The sequence below is a fragment of the Notolepis coatsorum genome (genome assembly GCF_963971535.1).
Source record: "Notolepis coatsorum genome assembly, chromosome: 12".
Lineage (NCBI taxonomy): Eukaryota > Metazoa > Chordata > Actinopteri > Aulopiformes > Paralepididae > Notolepis > Notolepis coatsorum.
Window position 1 is genome coordinate 77,409,520 of NC_140176.1, and position 17,520 is coordinate 77,427,039.

At 47.0% G+C, this 17,520-nt stretch overlaps 1 protein-coding gene across 1 annotated transcript in view; it reads left to right on the forward strand.

The window, feature by feature from the left end:
• The first annotated feature begins 184 nt into the window (after positions 1 to 184).
• The window catches only part of kin (Kin17 DNA and RNA binding protein), a 22,188-nt gene continuing 4,852 nt past the window's right edge, over positions 185 to 17,520 (forward strand). Inside the window, exons 1-9 of the mRNA XM_084326343.1 lie at positions 185 to 405; positions 636 to 730; positions 1,407 to 1,450; positions 2,384 to 2,506; positions 4,403 to 4,587; positions 4,709 to 4,757; positions 6,319 to 6,364; positions 6,471 to 6,606; positions 8,502 to 8,621. Of these exons, the coding sequence (XP_084182469.1) occupies positions 292 to 405; positions 636 to 730; positions 1,407 to 1,450; positions 2,384 to 2,506; positions 4,403 to 4,587; positions 4,709 to 4,757; positions 6,319 to 6,364; positions 6,471 to 6,606; positions 8,502 to 8,621 (912 nt within the window). The 5' untranslated portion in view covers positions 185 to 291. The remainder of the gene's footprint in view (positions 406 to 635; positions 731 to 1,406; positions 1,451 to 2,383; positions 2,507 to 4,402; positions 4,588 to 4,708; positions 4,758 to 6,318; positions 6,365 to 6,470; positions 6,607 to 8,501; positions 8,622 to 17,520) is intronic.

Here is a 17,520-nt window from a genome sequence, read left to right on the forward strand (position 1 = left end):
TAAAATCAAACGTACAAAAATACAAAAATATACATATTATAAAATACCACAATACATTCAAAAGATAGAGTAGTGTAGTAGATATATCATCTCTCCAGTAGAGGGCGGCGCCGGCGGCAACCCGCCGTTCAACCGAACAGAAGAAGAAGGCGACAGGATGTAGTACAACCCGGAAGTGTGTTTTTTGTTAAAAGCACAATAACACCGGAACGTGCGAGCAATCTTATTTTTTTTGTTCGATTTTTAACTTTTCCATTGCCTCCTTTGTAGGTAAATTATAGTGGTTAGAATATGCCGAAAGCGGGTTTTCTAACCCCTAAGGCGATAGCCAACAGGATAAAATCCAAAGGTCTGCAAAAGTTGCGGTGGTACTGTCAGATGTGTCAAAAACAATGTCGAGACGAGGTGAGCTGAGCTCATGTTAGACTTACACATTATGTTTACTGTACCTTCCAACTCATTATGTATACTGTACCTTAGTTACACGTCATTATGTATACTGTGCATTTAGTTACACAGTAACTAAATAAAGTTTCCATTCATTCACACTACATGATGTAACTGTACCTTCCAACTCATGCCTGTTGCTGTCTCCTGTTCCATGTTGTTACATTAATGCTTTGGTTTCCCTGTAGAATGGCTTCAAGTGCCACTGCATGGCAGAGTCCCACCAGAGACAGCTGCTGTTGGCATCAGAAGACCCCGACCAGTTCATGGACTCGTTCTCACAGTGAGTACAGTTTCTACGTCAAATGTATATACACTCTTTTTCTGGACACTTTTTGTATCACAAACAGTACTGTATTTGCAAATCTGATATGTCATAAATGTATAGATGTAGCAGTACTGTCTATGTATGTCATATATGTTATGATGAATTGAAAATGGGGGACCCTGATGTAAACAAGACGAAAGTCTTTCTCTGGTCTGCATCCCCTTAACAATTGTATGTATTGAGCTGTACTGTACTGTACCCATTCTGCAATCTGTTAATAAACTTTTCAATCAATCAATCAATCAGTAATAACGTTACTGTAACCCACATCATGAGTGCCCGGTTTCCTCGCATGAAAAATCAAACATCTATCCCCCCCCCCCTTGCTATGTAATTGTATAGCAGGATATAATCATACCAAGAATGACCAGAAAACTATTGATTGAATTGATTGATTGAAAACTTTATTTAACAGATTGCAGAATGGGGTACAGTACAGTACAGCTCAATACACACAATTGTTAAGGGGATGCAGACCAGAGAAAGACTTTCGTCTTGTTTACATCAGGGTCCCCCCATTTTCAATTCATCATAACATATATGACACACAGATAGACAGTACTGCTACATCTATACATTTATGACATACTAAAAATATGTCTCATCTAAATTATTTTTGCCTCATTCCCAGGGAGTTCAAAAGTGATTTTGTGGAGCTGATCAGAAGACGCTTTGGTAAGACTGTATTTCCCCTCGCTGTGTGACCCCACGTTGTGCTACAGCTGGACTGTATATACAGAGTCTGGAGCTGGTTCACTCAGAAGACACTACAGTCACTTTACGGAGTCACTTAATCTATTCCAATCTTCTCCAAAAACTCACCACGGAGAGTTCAAAGCCTCCCGTTATCAAAAACAGTCTAGCTTTTAGTCCATAATGGATTGTTTGTTCACCAGCTCACTACGATGATGAAATAATGCCCTACACCTGGCAAAATCAGTGAAACGACCCATGCGTGTGTGTTGGGCTTTATTTCCTCATAGTATGCAGTACGCCACATTCAGTTATTATTAGGGATGTCCGATATTATCGGCCGATATCGGCATTAAAATGTGATATCGGAAAATATCGGTATCGGTTTTCAATTTTTTTTTTTTACATTTCTATAACCTTTATTTACCCAGGCAAGCAAGTAAGAACAAATTCTGATTTTATTTATTCTCAAAAGTATGCATAATGTTGTGTTAATTCCACAACAAGAGATATGTAATGTTAATTACCTGAAATTATTCCATTTTTGGGGGGGGAAAACCCTGCATATATCGGTATCGTTGATATCGGTATCGGGAATTAAGAGTTGGACAATATCGGTATATGGTATATGGCAGCATGGTCACAAAAACGGCAAGCTGGCAAACAACAAACTATTCATTATGGACTAAAAACTCAACTATTTCGGGGGGGATTTGACTTTGAACTATCCGTGGTGAGTTTTTGGAGAAGATTGAAAAATGGATTGGAGGCGTTACCGTTTGTGTTGTAGTAGTGAACCAGTTCCTGACTATACACAGTCCCTGGAGCACAGAGTCGGGTTCACACGCGGCTAGATTTCCCCCCAAATCTCAGTGATAATGTTAAAACAAATGGTTCCTGTTTCGCCCCGCTCAGGGACCAAGCGGGTGCACAACAACATCGTCTACAACGAGTACATCGGCGACAGGGAGCACGTCCACATGAACAGCACCCAGTGGGAGACGCTCACGGACTTCACCAAGTGGCTGGGCAAAGAAGGTGCGTCTTTAAAGTTGGGATGAGACTGAGCGAATCTTTCTAAATGTGGGGTGAGTTTTCTCGTTCGTATTTCTTACTAGACTATGTCGGCCCGTACTGCCCTGCAGAAGCTAACCGCAGTAACTACAGTTTTTCCTTTTCTTTTTATTTCACAGTTTCAAGTCAAGTCAACTTTGTTTATAAAGCACATTTAAAAAACAACCGAGTTGACCTAAGTGCCGTACAAGGCCTTGTAAATTGTGTAACACATTCAAACACACGGTAAAGCAGGCGTACAAAGATCAGTACATAGAAGAGACATACACTACTAGCAGCGGCACAAAACCCATTAAGAAGATTCAAACGCTAGTGAATAGAAGTGTGTTTTAAGCCGAGACTTGAAAGAATGGACGGATGGAGTGAGTCTGATGGAAGAGGGACGGCTATTCCATAGTCTAAACTAAAGGCTGTAACTCAGAAAACACGGTCGCCGGGGGGAGCTCCCGTAGCTCACCGTGTATCTCGGCGCTATTTCTGCGTCGGGGACAACCGTGCTCGTCACGGATCTGGGGGACACGAGTTCGATTCCCGGACCCGCCGTATTTTCTCAGTGTCTTCCCCTGCTCTACATCCCATTCAACCTGTTTCTGTCGGTCATGCTTGACCAGAAAAGCGATAAACGCTATAAAATAAAGTTTAAAAAAAAAAAAAAAACGGTCGCCTCTGAGTTTGAGCCTTGAGCGTGGGACGGGATGGCCAGCAGGCCCAGGTCAGACGACCTGAGAGACCTGGAGGTGTGTAAGGGCTTAAGAGATCTGTGATATAGGAGGGTGCCAGTTGGTTCCAGGCTTTGAAAGCCAACCAGTGAAATTGAACTTCTAAATATCTGTTGTATCTTGTGACAACGTTTCAGAGTTCAAACTTGCTCTGTTTTAGAGAAAAAGGGTATAAAGAATTGCGGTAACTACAAAATCACTGGATGGTCAAAGAACTTTAAGGAAATGTTTCTCAGTTTCACTGTTTGCTTTCACCGTTTGCTTAGTTACCGCCGTTAGCTTCTGCAGGGCAGTATACTACAACAACAACAAACGAGTGGGTGTGCTTGTTGCGTGATTGCACGCAGCAAGTTTTGAGCTAATATTAGCGAACTTGTTAAGTATACATTGCAGTATCTGCGGCCCGGCTATGTCTAAGCGAGCTGGAACGCTGTTGCAACAGGGAGAGAACTGTTTATGTTTTCAGTTAAAAGGTGATTTTCTCTTAACACATTGGGCGCCGGACCCGACTATAATTGGGTTAACTCGCCGATGTACAGCGCCAGACCCGGGTATATTCGGGTTTTGGTCGTTATTTCTTTTATTCGCTATTTCCATTCATAATCCATCGAGGGAGCCTGTGCAGGCTGTCCTGAACGGGTCTGAGATCGCAAACGTCCAATACCGCCGCCTAACGCCTTGCGGCCGTTATTGCACATCCTTGGAAACTCTTGAGCTTGGTCTGTCCATCGATCTAAAGAGTTCGGTCCGGGGGTTCCTAGTCGGGCAAGAGTAACGTTTATAACACATGGATTGAGGATAATCGAGCACCGCCCGGTGCATGTTCCTAGGTGGATTATGTTGGCAACACGATCGACATCAATACTTGGAATGGCGATCAGATAATTGGAATATTCTTTTTGCAGTACATCCTAGTCAAGGTAAGGGCTATATGGTATCAATCTTGCGTCGATCGAAGAATCCCTTCCCCGCGATCCTAACGTATGTGTGTAATGTGTGTGTGTGTAACGTATTCCGCTGGTGACGATCGAAGCATAGAACCCCCCCCACCCCCCCCCACCCTTTCCTGCATGCATGATGAAACATGCGACCTCTGGCGCTGAAAGTGTTTGTTAAGCGTGTGATTTGTCGTCGCCGGCAGGCTTGTGTAAAGTGGACGAGACCCCGAAAGGCTGGTACATCCAGTACATCGACCGCGACCCCGACACCATCCGCCACCAGGAGGAGCAGGAGAAGAAGAAGAAACACGACCTGGACGACGAGGAGCGCAGCGCCAAGTTCATAGAGGAGCAGGTCCGCAGAGGCATGGGCGACAAGGAGCCGGAGGTGAGCAGCGCCACCTTCAGGCCAGGAGGACAAACCTCGACGTCGACGGGACACTTTGAGTTCAGTTTTGACACACGGAAAAGGAGCGTCGGTTAATGGCTCTTCTTTTCTAACTCCCCAGGAAGAACCCGTTTTCACAGAGCTCAAGCGCGAGAATGAAGAGGAAAAAGGTTTGTTGGTATTATTGGTATCAAGGTGACCAGTTTTAAGCCAAACCAGTTCCACACACCTTCACATCAGTGAAAATCATTTGTGAATGTTTTTCGTGTTTGTTAGTAGGGATGTCCGATATTATCGGCCGATATCGGCAATAAAATGTGATATCGGAAAATATCGGTATTGGTTTTCAATTTTTTTTTTTTTTACATTTCTATAACCTTTATTTACCCAGGCAAGCAAGTAAGAACCAATTCTGATTTTATTTATTGTCAAAAGTATGCATAATGTTGTGTTAATTCCACAACAAGAGATATGTAATGTTAATTGGTTAGCCTTGATGTTGAAAAGCTCGGTACCTTTTTTCAGTACATAACTCTCTGTAATAACAACTTTTTTTTGTTGTTAAATTTCAGTTGTACATTTTTTTTAATAATAATAATATGTCTAAACTTCTCAATCTCAACATTGTTATTTATTTAGAACATTTTAATTATTGTTGTAACACACCACCACACAAACTAAATGGCATGATCATGTATTATGTTTTTAAATGTTTAAATATCAACATTATCTGGCCGACCTCAGTAAATATGATCAAACTCCTCTGACCTCGTCTGGTGTTTTCCAAAGACCCAAGATACCGGACAGTAATATCTAGGGATGCACCGAATGGGAAATTCTTGGCCGAAACCGATACCGAAAATAGAAAACAGTTGGCCGAAAACCAAAGGCCGAAAATGATTCATAGAATAGATTTTTTTTACCAATGTTGTGGAACATTATGATTATGGAAAAATATATGATTATGGCAAAACTTAACTTAAATAATAAATAATCACTATTATGGGTCCATAAAACATTTATTCAGCACTTCTGAATGCATACAGTACATTAATTCCATCTTTTCTCTGGCTGCCGCAGCGGACATCTGTGCTCTGAGCGCACCTTTCTAGTCCCCAGCTGAATGTGCTCGCTTGACTCGGCACAGTAGACGCGCGACAGACAGACAGCGTCAATGTGAGAAACACAATCCCCCCCTCTCGCTCTGAATAATATGCATATTAGATCACTCAGTGATTAACCGCGACGGGCATATAGTAAATAAGGATATAAAAGCGTGTTAAAGATGCATTTATTGGACGCGTTGCGCGCAGAGTTTACATAGAAACAGCACGACTCCCGACAGCGCGACATCATCACAACAACACGCAAGGTTGTTAGGTTGTTTCTGTTTCGGTGATATATTTTCGGTGAAAAAACTCTTTCGGCCAAAAGCCGAAAGGCAATTTTTTGCCATTTTCGGCCGAAAACTTTCGGTGCCGAAATTTCGGTGCATCCCTAGTAATATCTATAATTGTGGGAAAAAGTGCCCTCTTGTCTAGTATATTACACCCTTTATACTAAACATGTAAATGTACCGAAATGTGGTACCACTTGATCTAGCGTGAATCGGTACTACTCTGTATTACCAATGTAAACCGGTCGGTACCCTTAAAAGTACCGAGTTCGGTACCCATTAACCCTATAGTGCCTCCTCTCCACCCTAATCTCATTCTGGGCTTTTCTTTTCAGTCGTCTTCAATCTGGGTTCCTCGACCGCCGGCCCGTCCAAAGCGAGGTACCGTCATCACAGCCTGTCGAGTCTGGTACATAACGGACAGACATGATACCATGTATTTCAATATTCTCTGTTCATATTTGTAAAATGTGTCGTCTCCCGTCAGCGCCACGCTGGGACCCAGTGGCCTGAAAGCAGCGGCCACGAGGGCAGCGGCCTCCGCCAAGAGGAAGGACGTGCCCTCCGGCTCCTCGGACGCCAAGGAGACGAAGAAGAAGTCTGCCCTGGACGAGATCATGGAGGTAGACGAGCTCCTCTGCTCCCGTGAGGGTTGTGCTTGAAATAATAATAATAATATGCCTTACTTGTATCGGAATCAGAAAGGTCTTCATTGCCAAGTGATCTTGCACATACAAGGAATTTGTCTTGGTCGTTTTTGTGCATCAACATTAACACATCCACCGCCGGAAACGGCTTACGGCGTGTTTCAAGTTCATGCGAATTCTGCCATTCCACGGCGTACGACGTTATTGAGATCGTATTTCACTTTCTTTCGCCCATGTTATTCATAATTCCCTCATGGAGCCTGGTCTGATGCAGTGGGAGCCTGCACAACTCTGCAACGCTTCAATACTGCCGCCTGGTGGATGATCGGCGAGTTGCAACCGGAAGTGGATCTCTGGAGATCTCCGGTGCATCTGGCAAATGCGTCCGGCACTCGCATATTGTTTTGCGGGACTGTAGACACACGTCCGTGTGTAGCGATCGCTGCCATAACGCAATAATCGATACGATTTGGGCGTTTATTATGATTATACAAACCGGAAATGGATTTAGGAGATTGCCGTCAAATAAGTGGGATCTTTTTCCTCCAGTCTCATCGTCGAACGGTAAGAGGACGCTGACGTAATTTTCAGCGCGTTTGTTTATTATTATCCATGCAAACTGCTCTGATCAATATATCACCCATACTACATAGAGCATTTACTGACGATCACGGAATTATAAACGACCGCGCATGGTAAGTCATAACGTTTAGGATCATGTACAGTTGATATGTTTAATATATATAGTTTAATATAGTTTTAATATATAAAACGATAAAAACATATTTATATTCTAGACGGTATTTTCGTATGAATCTATGAATGAAAAAGTCAAACGTTCCTACATCCTGAACGATAGATAATCGATGTTGAATGGGCCATTAGTAATGTCAATTTAGCAATACAATTTAAAAAGTTATAGCCCTGCAAAGAAGGTGAACATCTCCATAGGCTTAGACTGGTGGCAGTGATCATACATTGATGGATATAAGCGTGGCAGGGAATGTGTTAACAGACAATTCAAGTTGAATAAAATGGAATATAAACTAAATTGTAATAAAAATACAATGTAATATAATATAGGACAGGGCTGTACAATTGTGCAGAATGTAGTAGAGTGTATAGACTGAATTATAATAAAAATACAGTGGAATAGAATATGTAGCAGGGCTGTGCAATTGTGCAGTATTGAAAAAAAAAAAAAAAAAAAAAAAACGCACTATAAATAGACCTAAACTTTGCATAAAATAGACAGAATAAAAGCAACGCAGAGAATAAGAAAAAGGGGTCAAATCAATAACAATACAAATCCCAACACCAATATCACTTTGTGTTTCTTCTATATTGTTGATCTTGGTTACGGTCATCCAGTCGAGTGTCGTGATGATTCTTAGTGGCTTGTGAGTTCGTCTGTTTCTCTGTCTCTGCATGGATCATGTACCGGTACCTCCTTCATGTATGCGTCTGTACTATGGCTGTCCTGTCCCCATAAAAAAATTTAAAAAAATGCTTCAGTAGTAATTATCATTAAATAATCAAGGCTTTGTTCTTCTCAGGCAGAGGTTTCAACGTGGTCGGTAAACATGTTTGATGGTTTGATTTTCTAACCGATTTTCAAAACGAACGTTGGATTATTATTTCCATATTCCATATTATGCTGTAGGCAAATCTTTTGGAGTGGTAAAAAAAAAAAAAACACACAACCAAAAACAAGCGAAGCAATAGAATAGTAAATTTTATAGTGATTAGCGATTTTGACTTTGATTACCATGGGAGCGATTTGAAGCTTTGAAGCATTTGGGTCAGCCCCAGTGTGTGCTGTACGAATGTGTCTGAAATAAAGTGCCTTTTTGCAATCGTGTGTGTCTCAGATGGAGGAGAAGAAGAAGAAGTCGTTCAGGACAGACTGCTGGATACAGCCTGGCATTGTGGTCAAAATCACTACTAAGAAACTGGGAGAGACGTACCACAAGAAGAAGGCTGTGATCAGGGTATATAGTCTGCTTAATATGTATAGTATATAGATGTGTGTGTGTGTGTGTGTGTGTGTGTGTGTGTGTGTGTGTGTGTGTGTGTGTGTGTGTGTGTGTGTGTGTGTGTGTGTGTGTGTGTGTGTGTGTGTGTGTGTGTGTGTGTGTGTGTGTGTGTGTGTGTGTGTGTGTGTGTGTGTGTGTGTGTGTGTGTGTGTGTGTGTGTGTGTGGTCTTGTTGTCCTACTGTTGTGGGCACCAAAAGTGATGAAAACAAGATATTTTTGTGTCATTCTGAGGACATTGACCAGACCACAAGGTGAAATAGCTTTTATATATTTTTTTGGTCCACTTTTTCTCCTTCTTTTTTCTGTTTTTCTCCCATCCCAATTTAGTCGTGCCAATTCCCCCCTCCCCTGTCTTGATCGTTCCTCGCATGTGCCCCCCACTGGTCGGTCGTAGGGAAGGTTGAAGAATCTATCGCATGTCCTCTCCGATACATGCAGAGTCAGCCAGCCACTTCTTTTCACCTGCCAGCGCGGACTCTCATTGGCGAGGTGTAACGTGTGGGAGGCTCTGCACTGCCCTCGACATCTCCTGTCCTTGCTGTGCAGGCGCCCTGACCGACCTGTAGGAGTCGCTGTTTACAACGACCAGATTGCCACCCATCGACTCTCCCCCCGCTGACTCTGCCAATTGAGTCAGTATGACGGCCGGCCCAAGCCGGAGGCAACGCTGACAGCCGGATTCGATACCGGTGTCTCACGCGTTGGTGACAAGCGCTTAGACCGCTGTGCCACCCAGCCGCCATGAAATAGCTTTTATTTTAAGGTTAGGATGAAAGGGTTGGGCATGTAGTCATTATGGTTATATTTAGTTGAGGGATTAGATTAGATTCAAATGTATTGTTATCATACAGCACAAGTACAGTACAACGAAAATAAGTTTGGCATCTAACCAGACTGCAAATGTAACAGTAAAGTGCAACAGTAATATACAATGTGCAGGTGATTAAACTGGGTACAAAATATAACAATGTGTACTATTGAGTGTAGTGCTAATCAGATGTGTGTACAGAGTTTTTTCAAGTTTGTTTTTATTTGGTCGGCTGAGTGGCGCAGTGGGCAAGGCACTCGCCACTAACGCAGGAGATGCTGGTATCGAGCCCAGCTCTCGGCGTTGCTACCGGCTTGGCCGGCCGTCATACTAACACAATACGGCCGTCATACTAACACAATACGGCCATCATACTAACACAATACGGCCATCATACTAACACAATACGGCGGAAACAGGAAGTATCGGGGGCAGCGTGAGCCTCCCACGCGTTACTCCTCGCCACTGAGAGTTTGAGCTGTTGCGGTGAAAAGATGCAACAGGCTGCCTCCTCGTGTACCGGAGGGGACACGTGATGCAAGGCTTCTATCCTCACTACAGCCGACCAGTGGGAGGCATAGTCTAGCAACGTTCAAGACAGGGGAGGGGAGAATTGGAAACACGAAAAATTGGGATGGGAGAAAAATTGAAAATGGGGAGAAAAAGTGGATAAAAGAAATAAAGGTTTGTTTTTATTTGTCACATATAAGGTACATTATGTACTTTACAGTGAAATGCTTGGTTCTGTATGAGCCCCTGAGAATGTGCTTCATACAGTGAAAAAGTAAGTAAAATAGGAATAACACTATACAATATACAAACTAAAGTGCAACCTAAGTGCAATCTAAGTACAATGAGTAAAAATGCAGACAAGTATAATATGTACAGTGATACAGGTATAAAGACAGTATGGTAGTTGTAACTGAGGGGTACAATTCCCTGACTGTATTACTAGATATGATACTTACTACCACTACCTTTGTACTTAATATTCGGCCACCCAGTACACGGCATAAATATATTATCATGAACACTCTCACGTAGATGAAACGGATCCAACACAAATGTACGAATTAGAAACAGGTCTTTATTTCTACACAGCGATGGTGTGTAGAATAAGCACTTAATCACTTAATTACATTTATGAATTGAAATAGTATGCACTTTTATGGCAAGGAGTATTCGTCGGTATATCAATAGAGAATGTCCAATCTCTGAAGGCGCAGGTGGTAAATATACGACCTGGAATAGTTAAGGAATAACAGCAATGATACTTTAATGATTATAGGCTGGATACACTAGAGGGGGTTAATCCGGTCGCTTGTAAGCCGACAGGAGTAGGAGGGGGGGGGGGGTAGAATCCGGCTGCCTCGTCCGGCCAAGGGTATCCCAGGTGAACCCACTGTAGTGCCGTTCAATGCGCCGGCGATCCTTGGACCACAGATGAAAGCAGGTGGACTCTTTGTGGGCCGGCTCTCTCCGGTCCACGGGGGAGAGACGTGAAGCGACCTCGTCTTGCAGAGCGTCTCCTCACCTTGCGTCCTCTCCAGGGGGGGGGGTTCCAACACACGGCAGTGTCGGGGGTCTTTATCCATGGAATAATCAAAGTATCCAAAGCATAATCCGTGCCTGGGAAGGCGGGCTGTCGTCGGTAGAATAATCCGGTATACAGGTCCACTCGCTCGTCGGCTCTGGGGCTCCTCGGGTGCAGCTTCACATAGGGTCAACCACCCTGGGTAAGCAGCCAGTTCTCTGCCCGAAACGATGGGGTACTGACTACGGTAGTATTCTCACCGCACGAAGCACTATATATTAACAGACTATTATTAGCTTAATAGACTACGTCCAACTCGACGATATAGTGCCAAATATGACTATTCAAATATTAATATACACGATGTCTCAATACCGATGGTAGGCGAACTTGGCCTTACTCCCACACGTGGCGTCGCGGGGAGGCTTTACGTCTGTGACTCTATTGGAGGGTAAGAAACTGGACTGAAAAGGAAGTCCTACTTTAGTAGCGCAGTATATATACGCACTATGAACAAATAGTCCCATTAGTGGTGCGGTAGCCAAATTCCTACGCGGAACTAGGACTTGTTCGTACATGTCGAGCGGTACGTTTGAACTGGGTCTGAGGGGTATGGCAGCCTGGCACCAAGGTCTCGACCAATAGTAGAATGGAGACTATTATGGGATGTTCAGTAGGCTAGAATGGATATTCAATGCATATTGTACAAGGAATATACAAGGGATATCAGGGAATATTAGAGAATATACAAATACAATTAAATATATATATATAAATAAATATATATATTCGGTTTAATCTGGCCCTTCACAACAGCCACCCCCTGAATAGGTCCCAGACCTAATCAGTTAAACAGAGACAGATTAATCGCGTTGTCTATTTACACATAAGGGTTTGCTGTAGGGGTCAGTCAACTTCACAAAGTCATAGGGTTGTAGGGTCATGGTCATCATCGATTGTGTCTGGGAGTCGAGGCAGTTCTATGAGCCTTGCCACGGGACGGGTGTAAGTGCGACCCTGGACGAGCACTTCAGCTGCTCGGACCTTGCCGTCGGCACCGGTGATCACTTTGCTTACGCGGCCGGCCGGCCACATAGCTCTGGGCAGTGATTGATCAATAATCATGACGACTGTTCCTTCTGTCAAATTGTCTCTCTCCTTTACCCACTTCTGGCGGGTCTGTAGAGACGGTAGGTAGTGCAGTAGGAAACTGTTCCAAAACTTGTCGGCTAATACTTGGCTGTACCTCCACATTCGTCGGCCGTTCGCTTCTTCAGGCCGGTACATTGTCTGTGGTAATGCAGGATCTAGCCGCCCCATCAGGAGTGTGTTGGGGGTAACTGGGTCGATATCCGCCACATCACTGGAGACATATCCGAGGGGCTTCGAGTTAAGTACTCCCTCAATCTCCGTGAGGACTGTCATTAGGACTTCTTCCGCCACAGTCTGGGCCCCAAGTACTGCGTACAGGGCTGTCCTTATGGAGCGCACTTCTCGTTCCCAAGTGCCACCGAAGTGGGGTGCGTTTGGGGGGTTGAATTGGAAATCAACCTGTGCTGGAGCGAGGTGGGTCTTAAGTTCTGGGCCCATAGCTTGGAAGCTCTCTCTCAGCTCTCTTTCGCCGCCTTTGAAGTTTGTCCCATGATCGGACAATAGGGTAGACGGTCTTCCTTTCCGTGATGTGAATCTACGGAAGGCCATAAGGAATGAGTCTGTGCTCATGGTCGGGAGAAGCTCGATGTGTATCGCTCTGGTGGTCATGCATTTGAATACAATACCCCACCGCTTCTCGGTTCCTCTTCCTTTCTTTATGTGCAGCGGGCCAAAGCAGTCCATACCCGTTGAGTGGAATGGCTTGTCACCGATTCGGAGGCGACATGGAGGAAGGTCAGCCATCCTTGGTATGCTGGGCTGCGCGCGCCACTTGCGGCAGTCTAGACATGTTCGCTGGAAGCGTCGTACCGCCTCTCTTCCTTGTAGGATCCAGTAACGACGTCTGATTTCCGCGAAGACTCTTTCTGCTCCTGCGTGATGTACATCCTCATCGTATTTCTTTATAATCAGCTCTGTGACCTTGTGTCGGCTGTTCAATACGATCGGGTATTTAATGTCATCCGGTAGATTGGGGGCTCTGCGTAGGCGACCACCCACTCTGATGAGGGTGTGAGCGTCGCTCTCGGGGGCCAGGTGAATTAATCTGCTGTCGGATGGGACGGGCTTTCCTCCCTGTAGACAGGCCAATTCATCGGGGAACGAGTCTCTCTGGGCTCGCTGCAGTAGAAGCAATTCTGCTTCCTCGTAGTTAGCTGCTGACATATCAGCGGGGGACTTGCACTCCGGGTGGTACCGCAGGAATGTTCTTTGTTGTGCACTCTCTATGGACGTGCAATCGTCTATGTTAGGGTCGGTGGAGGCTACGGTGCTCAATCCACAGAACACAGACTTCTTAATTTCCACCTCCTCTGGACTTGCTTCCCTCGGGATAGGCATGGGCCACTGTCCTTCCGGGAGTCTTAGGAATGCGGGGCCGTCACTGTAGACATTGCGACGGGTGAGGTCATCCAGGGGCATCCCCCGGGTGATGACGTCAGCTGGGTTCTGTTTTGTATCAACGTAGCGCCACTCTGTTTCTCCGGTTAACTCTTCGGTTAAGTCTTGAATCTCGGTGACTCTGACTCCCACGAAGACTTTGTACTTACATGAGTCCGATTTGATCCAGGCGAGTACCGTCGTGGAATCTGACCACAGGATTGTTCTAGACACCGGTATGGTGAGCTCACGTTGGATGAGCGTGGCTAGGTGCGCTCCGGCTAGGGCTGCGCAGAGCTCTAGGCGTGGGATAGATTGTTGCTTGCGTGGGGCTATTCTCGAGCGGGCGAGGACAAATGCTGTGTAGATCTCTCCCCCCTGGTCTTGGGCCCGCAAGTAGGCTACTGATCCGTATGCGACCTCTGAGGCGTCACTGAAGACGTGTAAGTCCATTTTACATGTCTCTGGCCTCACCGTGGGTGGGAAGTAGCTTCGGCGCATATTAACGCCTGGGAGTGAGTGGAGCTCCATCTCCCACTCTCTCCAGGTGGATGCAAGGTGTGCGGGAATGGGGTCGTCCCAGCCCTGGTCCTTGTCCCACAATGCTCGTACAATCATTTTTGCCCTGGTGGTGTACGGTAGAATACATCCTAGCGGGTCATATTGTCGGGCGAGTGTTGTGTACACACTCCGTCTGGTGGTCGGCGCCGCCGCCGGCCTTCCCTGCTCCGTAGTCAGGGGCTTGTGTCTGTAGTGAAGCGAATCTGTTTTGAATCGCCACACCAATCCCAGGGTCATCTCCTGGGCTTCTCCCGGGATTGTAGCCATCCAGGTCTCGCTGCTGGCTGCCTTGTCCTCGGAGGAGAGGCTGCGCAGTACTTGCGGATCGCTGCTGGCCCACTGCCTGAGATCAAAGCCGTCTTTGATCAATGAGGCGCGGAGTTTAATCAGGAGAGCCTCGGCTTCTTCCTGGGTTGAAAGGCTTTGTAGACAGTTGTCTACGTAGAAGCTGTTCTTTACGCTGTGTCGGACCTCTTCGTCCGCTGCTGGGTCCTCTGCTACATGTTTCTGTAGTGCAAATGTCGCACAGCAGGGGCTGCACGTCGTTCCGAAGGGGAGGACTTCCCATTGGTAGATGGCTGGGTGCTCATCTCCTGGCTTCTCTCTCCATAGGAACCGTAACAGGGGCTTGTCCGCCTCTACTAATCTCACCTGCAGGAACATTCCTTTAATGTCCCCGCTGATGGCCACCTTTTCCTGGCGGAAGCGGAGTAGAACGCCGAGTAGGGAGGGGCCGAGTGTGGGACCGGGCAGTAACTCTTTATTCAGATTTTGGGATCCGATCTGGTAGCTGCAGTTAAATACTATGCGGTCTTTACCGTTGTGATGGACCTTGTGGTGGGGCACGTACCACGATTCAGTGGTCTGGTCAGCCTCTTTAATGTCCATCTTTGTGACGTGTCCCGCTGTGATGAGCTTCTCAATCTCAGCGCGGTATACACTCTCTTGGGCGGGGTTCTTGGCTAAGCGCCGCTCCGTGTTCAGCAGGTACCGTTCTGTAGCGTCTGTCTTGGCGTGGAAAGTAGGCATTCCTTCTCGCCGCAGGAGTGGCGTGGCGTATCTCAACGCGCCGTTGACCGGGACTCTCTTGGTCCCTGTCTCGAGGAGGTGAATGGCGTAAATGTCATCTTTAGAGCGAATGTCTTTCTTTCCGTTCTTAAAGGGCATTTGTTCCAGGGTCCATAGCCGCTCTACGTGTTGCAGGAGTGCGGTTTCTCCCTCTGTGACTCGGGAGTGGAGACATCTAGTGGCTGTACTTCGGTTGAGAGATTTGGCGAGCGGGCCTTGGAGAGTCCATCCCAAACGGGTCTCGACTGCTGCAGGGCAGCCTCGGGGTCCGGTATGAACCCGGTCTATCGGGACAATGAGGTCTGCATGGTCGGAGCCTATCAACAGGGTCGGCATAGCATTGTCTATGAGCGGGATCGGTAACTTGCGCAGATGTGCATATTTCTCCATCAGCTTGGCGACGGGGTATGTGTACCGCGACAGTCCTATTTCTTGGCTGGTGAAAGCGTCTGCAATCTGGTACCGTCGCTCAGGTTGGCCGCTTGCTGCGATAGAGAATGAGACATTCTCGCCCTTTATCGTCTTCAAATCTCGTCTTATTGTCCGAATTGTCATTTGGGTTTCGCTTCCCCGCAGCCCTAGCTGGGCCGCAGCGGAGGCGAGCAGCAGGGTCTTCTCTGACCCGTCATCGAGGACGGCGTAAGTGTCCAGGACTTTATTCTGGTAGCTTAGTGTCACACGCACTACTTTTAGGAGTACTCGGGCTCCACTGCTGCTGGCGGGATCGATGTACATGACGCTCGCTTTGCGGCTGGATGGTGCAGGTGAAGGGCGCCGTCTGTTACTGTCGTGAAGTATGTCCAGATGGGCTCCATCGCACTTGGTGCACCTTTTCTTTAAGCGGCATTCGGCTGCCATGTGTGAGCGCGCACAGCGAAAACAGCGCTTGTTGGACTTTATCCATTGACCTGCTTCCTCCGCGTTCAGCTTGGGGAAGGAGTCACATTGCGCTAGCCAGTGTTCTTTCTCACAGTAGGGGCACACTATCTTCCACTTCTCCGTTCTGGAGGGGGTACTGTGGCTCCTGCTGCTCGGTACTGACTCCGATTGGTGCATCACAGTCACCGATCTTCTTCCATCATTTAGTCGTCTGGTTCCTTCTCTGGAGCCAGGGGTGCTCCGTCCGAATGTATCTAGCCGTAGGCTGCTGACTTCTCTCGCCAGGAAGTCTGCTAGATCGAGGAGGTTCGGTTCGGGGCCATTCGGGTCTCTGTGGTCCCTCTGCCGCCTAAAGCGCTCCTGACGAGCGGGCGGCAGCTTCTCCAGGATCCTTTCCACATTTGAGTTGGCGTAAAGTTCATACTTCCCCTTCTCTCTTTGCGCTCCCAACATCCCTACCAGGGACTGCACTCTGATGGACAGGTCGTCCAGTGCTCGATTGTCTATTGCTGGGGGTAAGCGGTCGATGTGTCGGATCTCCTGGATCACGTAATCCCATATGTGCCCATACCTCTGGTCCAATGCTACCAGCGCTGCTGTGTATGGGGTGGTGGAAGTCGCGTAGGCGAGCGCTATATTATGTGCGCGGGGTACCTTTAAGTGCTGCAGTAGGATGGCGTATTTGTGGCGTTCATCCAATACATCCACCAACATGGTCTCCAGACACATGCGGAGTTCTGTATACTGGGCCCGGTTCTCTTGGGTGAAGTCGGGTACCATAGGCGTGCCAATGTATGACGCTGACTGTGGATACATCGGCGAGCGTTGGGGGAGAGGCCTCCTAGGCGAGTCTCCTCCCGCTCCTTGGTATGGGCTGGTACCGGCAGTGTACCATGGCCCGCTTGTCCAGGTGCTGTTCCTCGGTGCGGGTCGTGCGTCGTGCTCACCCGGGTATAGAGTCGGGGGTCTGTAGCGCAGCTCCGCGGGAGTATAGCCTGGGCTGTACCGGGCCTCCTGGTCCGGTAGAGTACTGTGCTGTCTTCGGGCGTGGTTCTCCTCCTCTTCCTCTTCGTCTTCGTCTTCAGTTAGGTCATCCAGTGCTTGTAGTCTCTGGTTTAGCCTCTCCACAGGATATGCTGCTCCTTCCCGGTTGCTAGGTCTCGCTTGGACCGGTGGGGGGAGGTGGTCTGTGGGGGGTATAGACCTCGTCTGTTGGTCAAGTTCAGGGTTGTTTACTCGGCTAGGGGATGCCGCCCTGGAGGTGTGTCTAGACGAGTTCCTGGAGCCTCTGGCGGAGGGAGAGGGTGTTGTCCGTCTGATCAGCTGTTCTATTAGTTGCGACTGCTGTCTGTCGCGCGTTGCGTCCCGTTGAGCACCGGCTCGTTCTCGGGCCACATTCTCTTCCATCTGAATGCGTCTTATTTCTAGACGTATCTGCTCGTGTTCGCTTCGCTGCTGGATCTGCAGTCGGTCG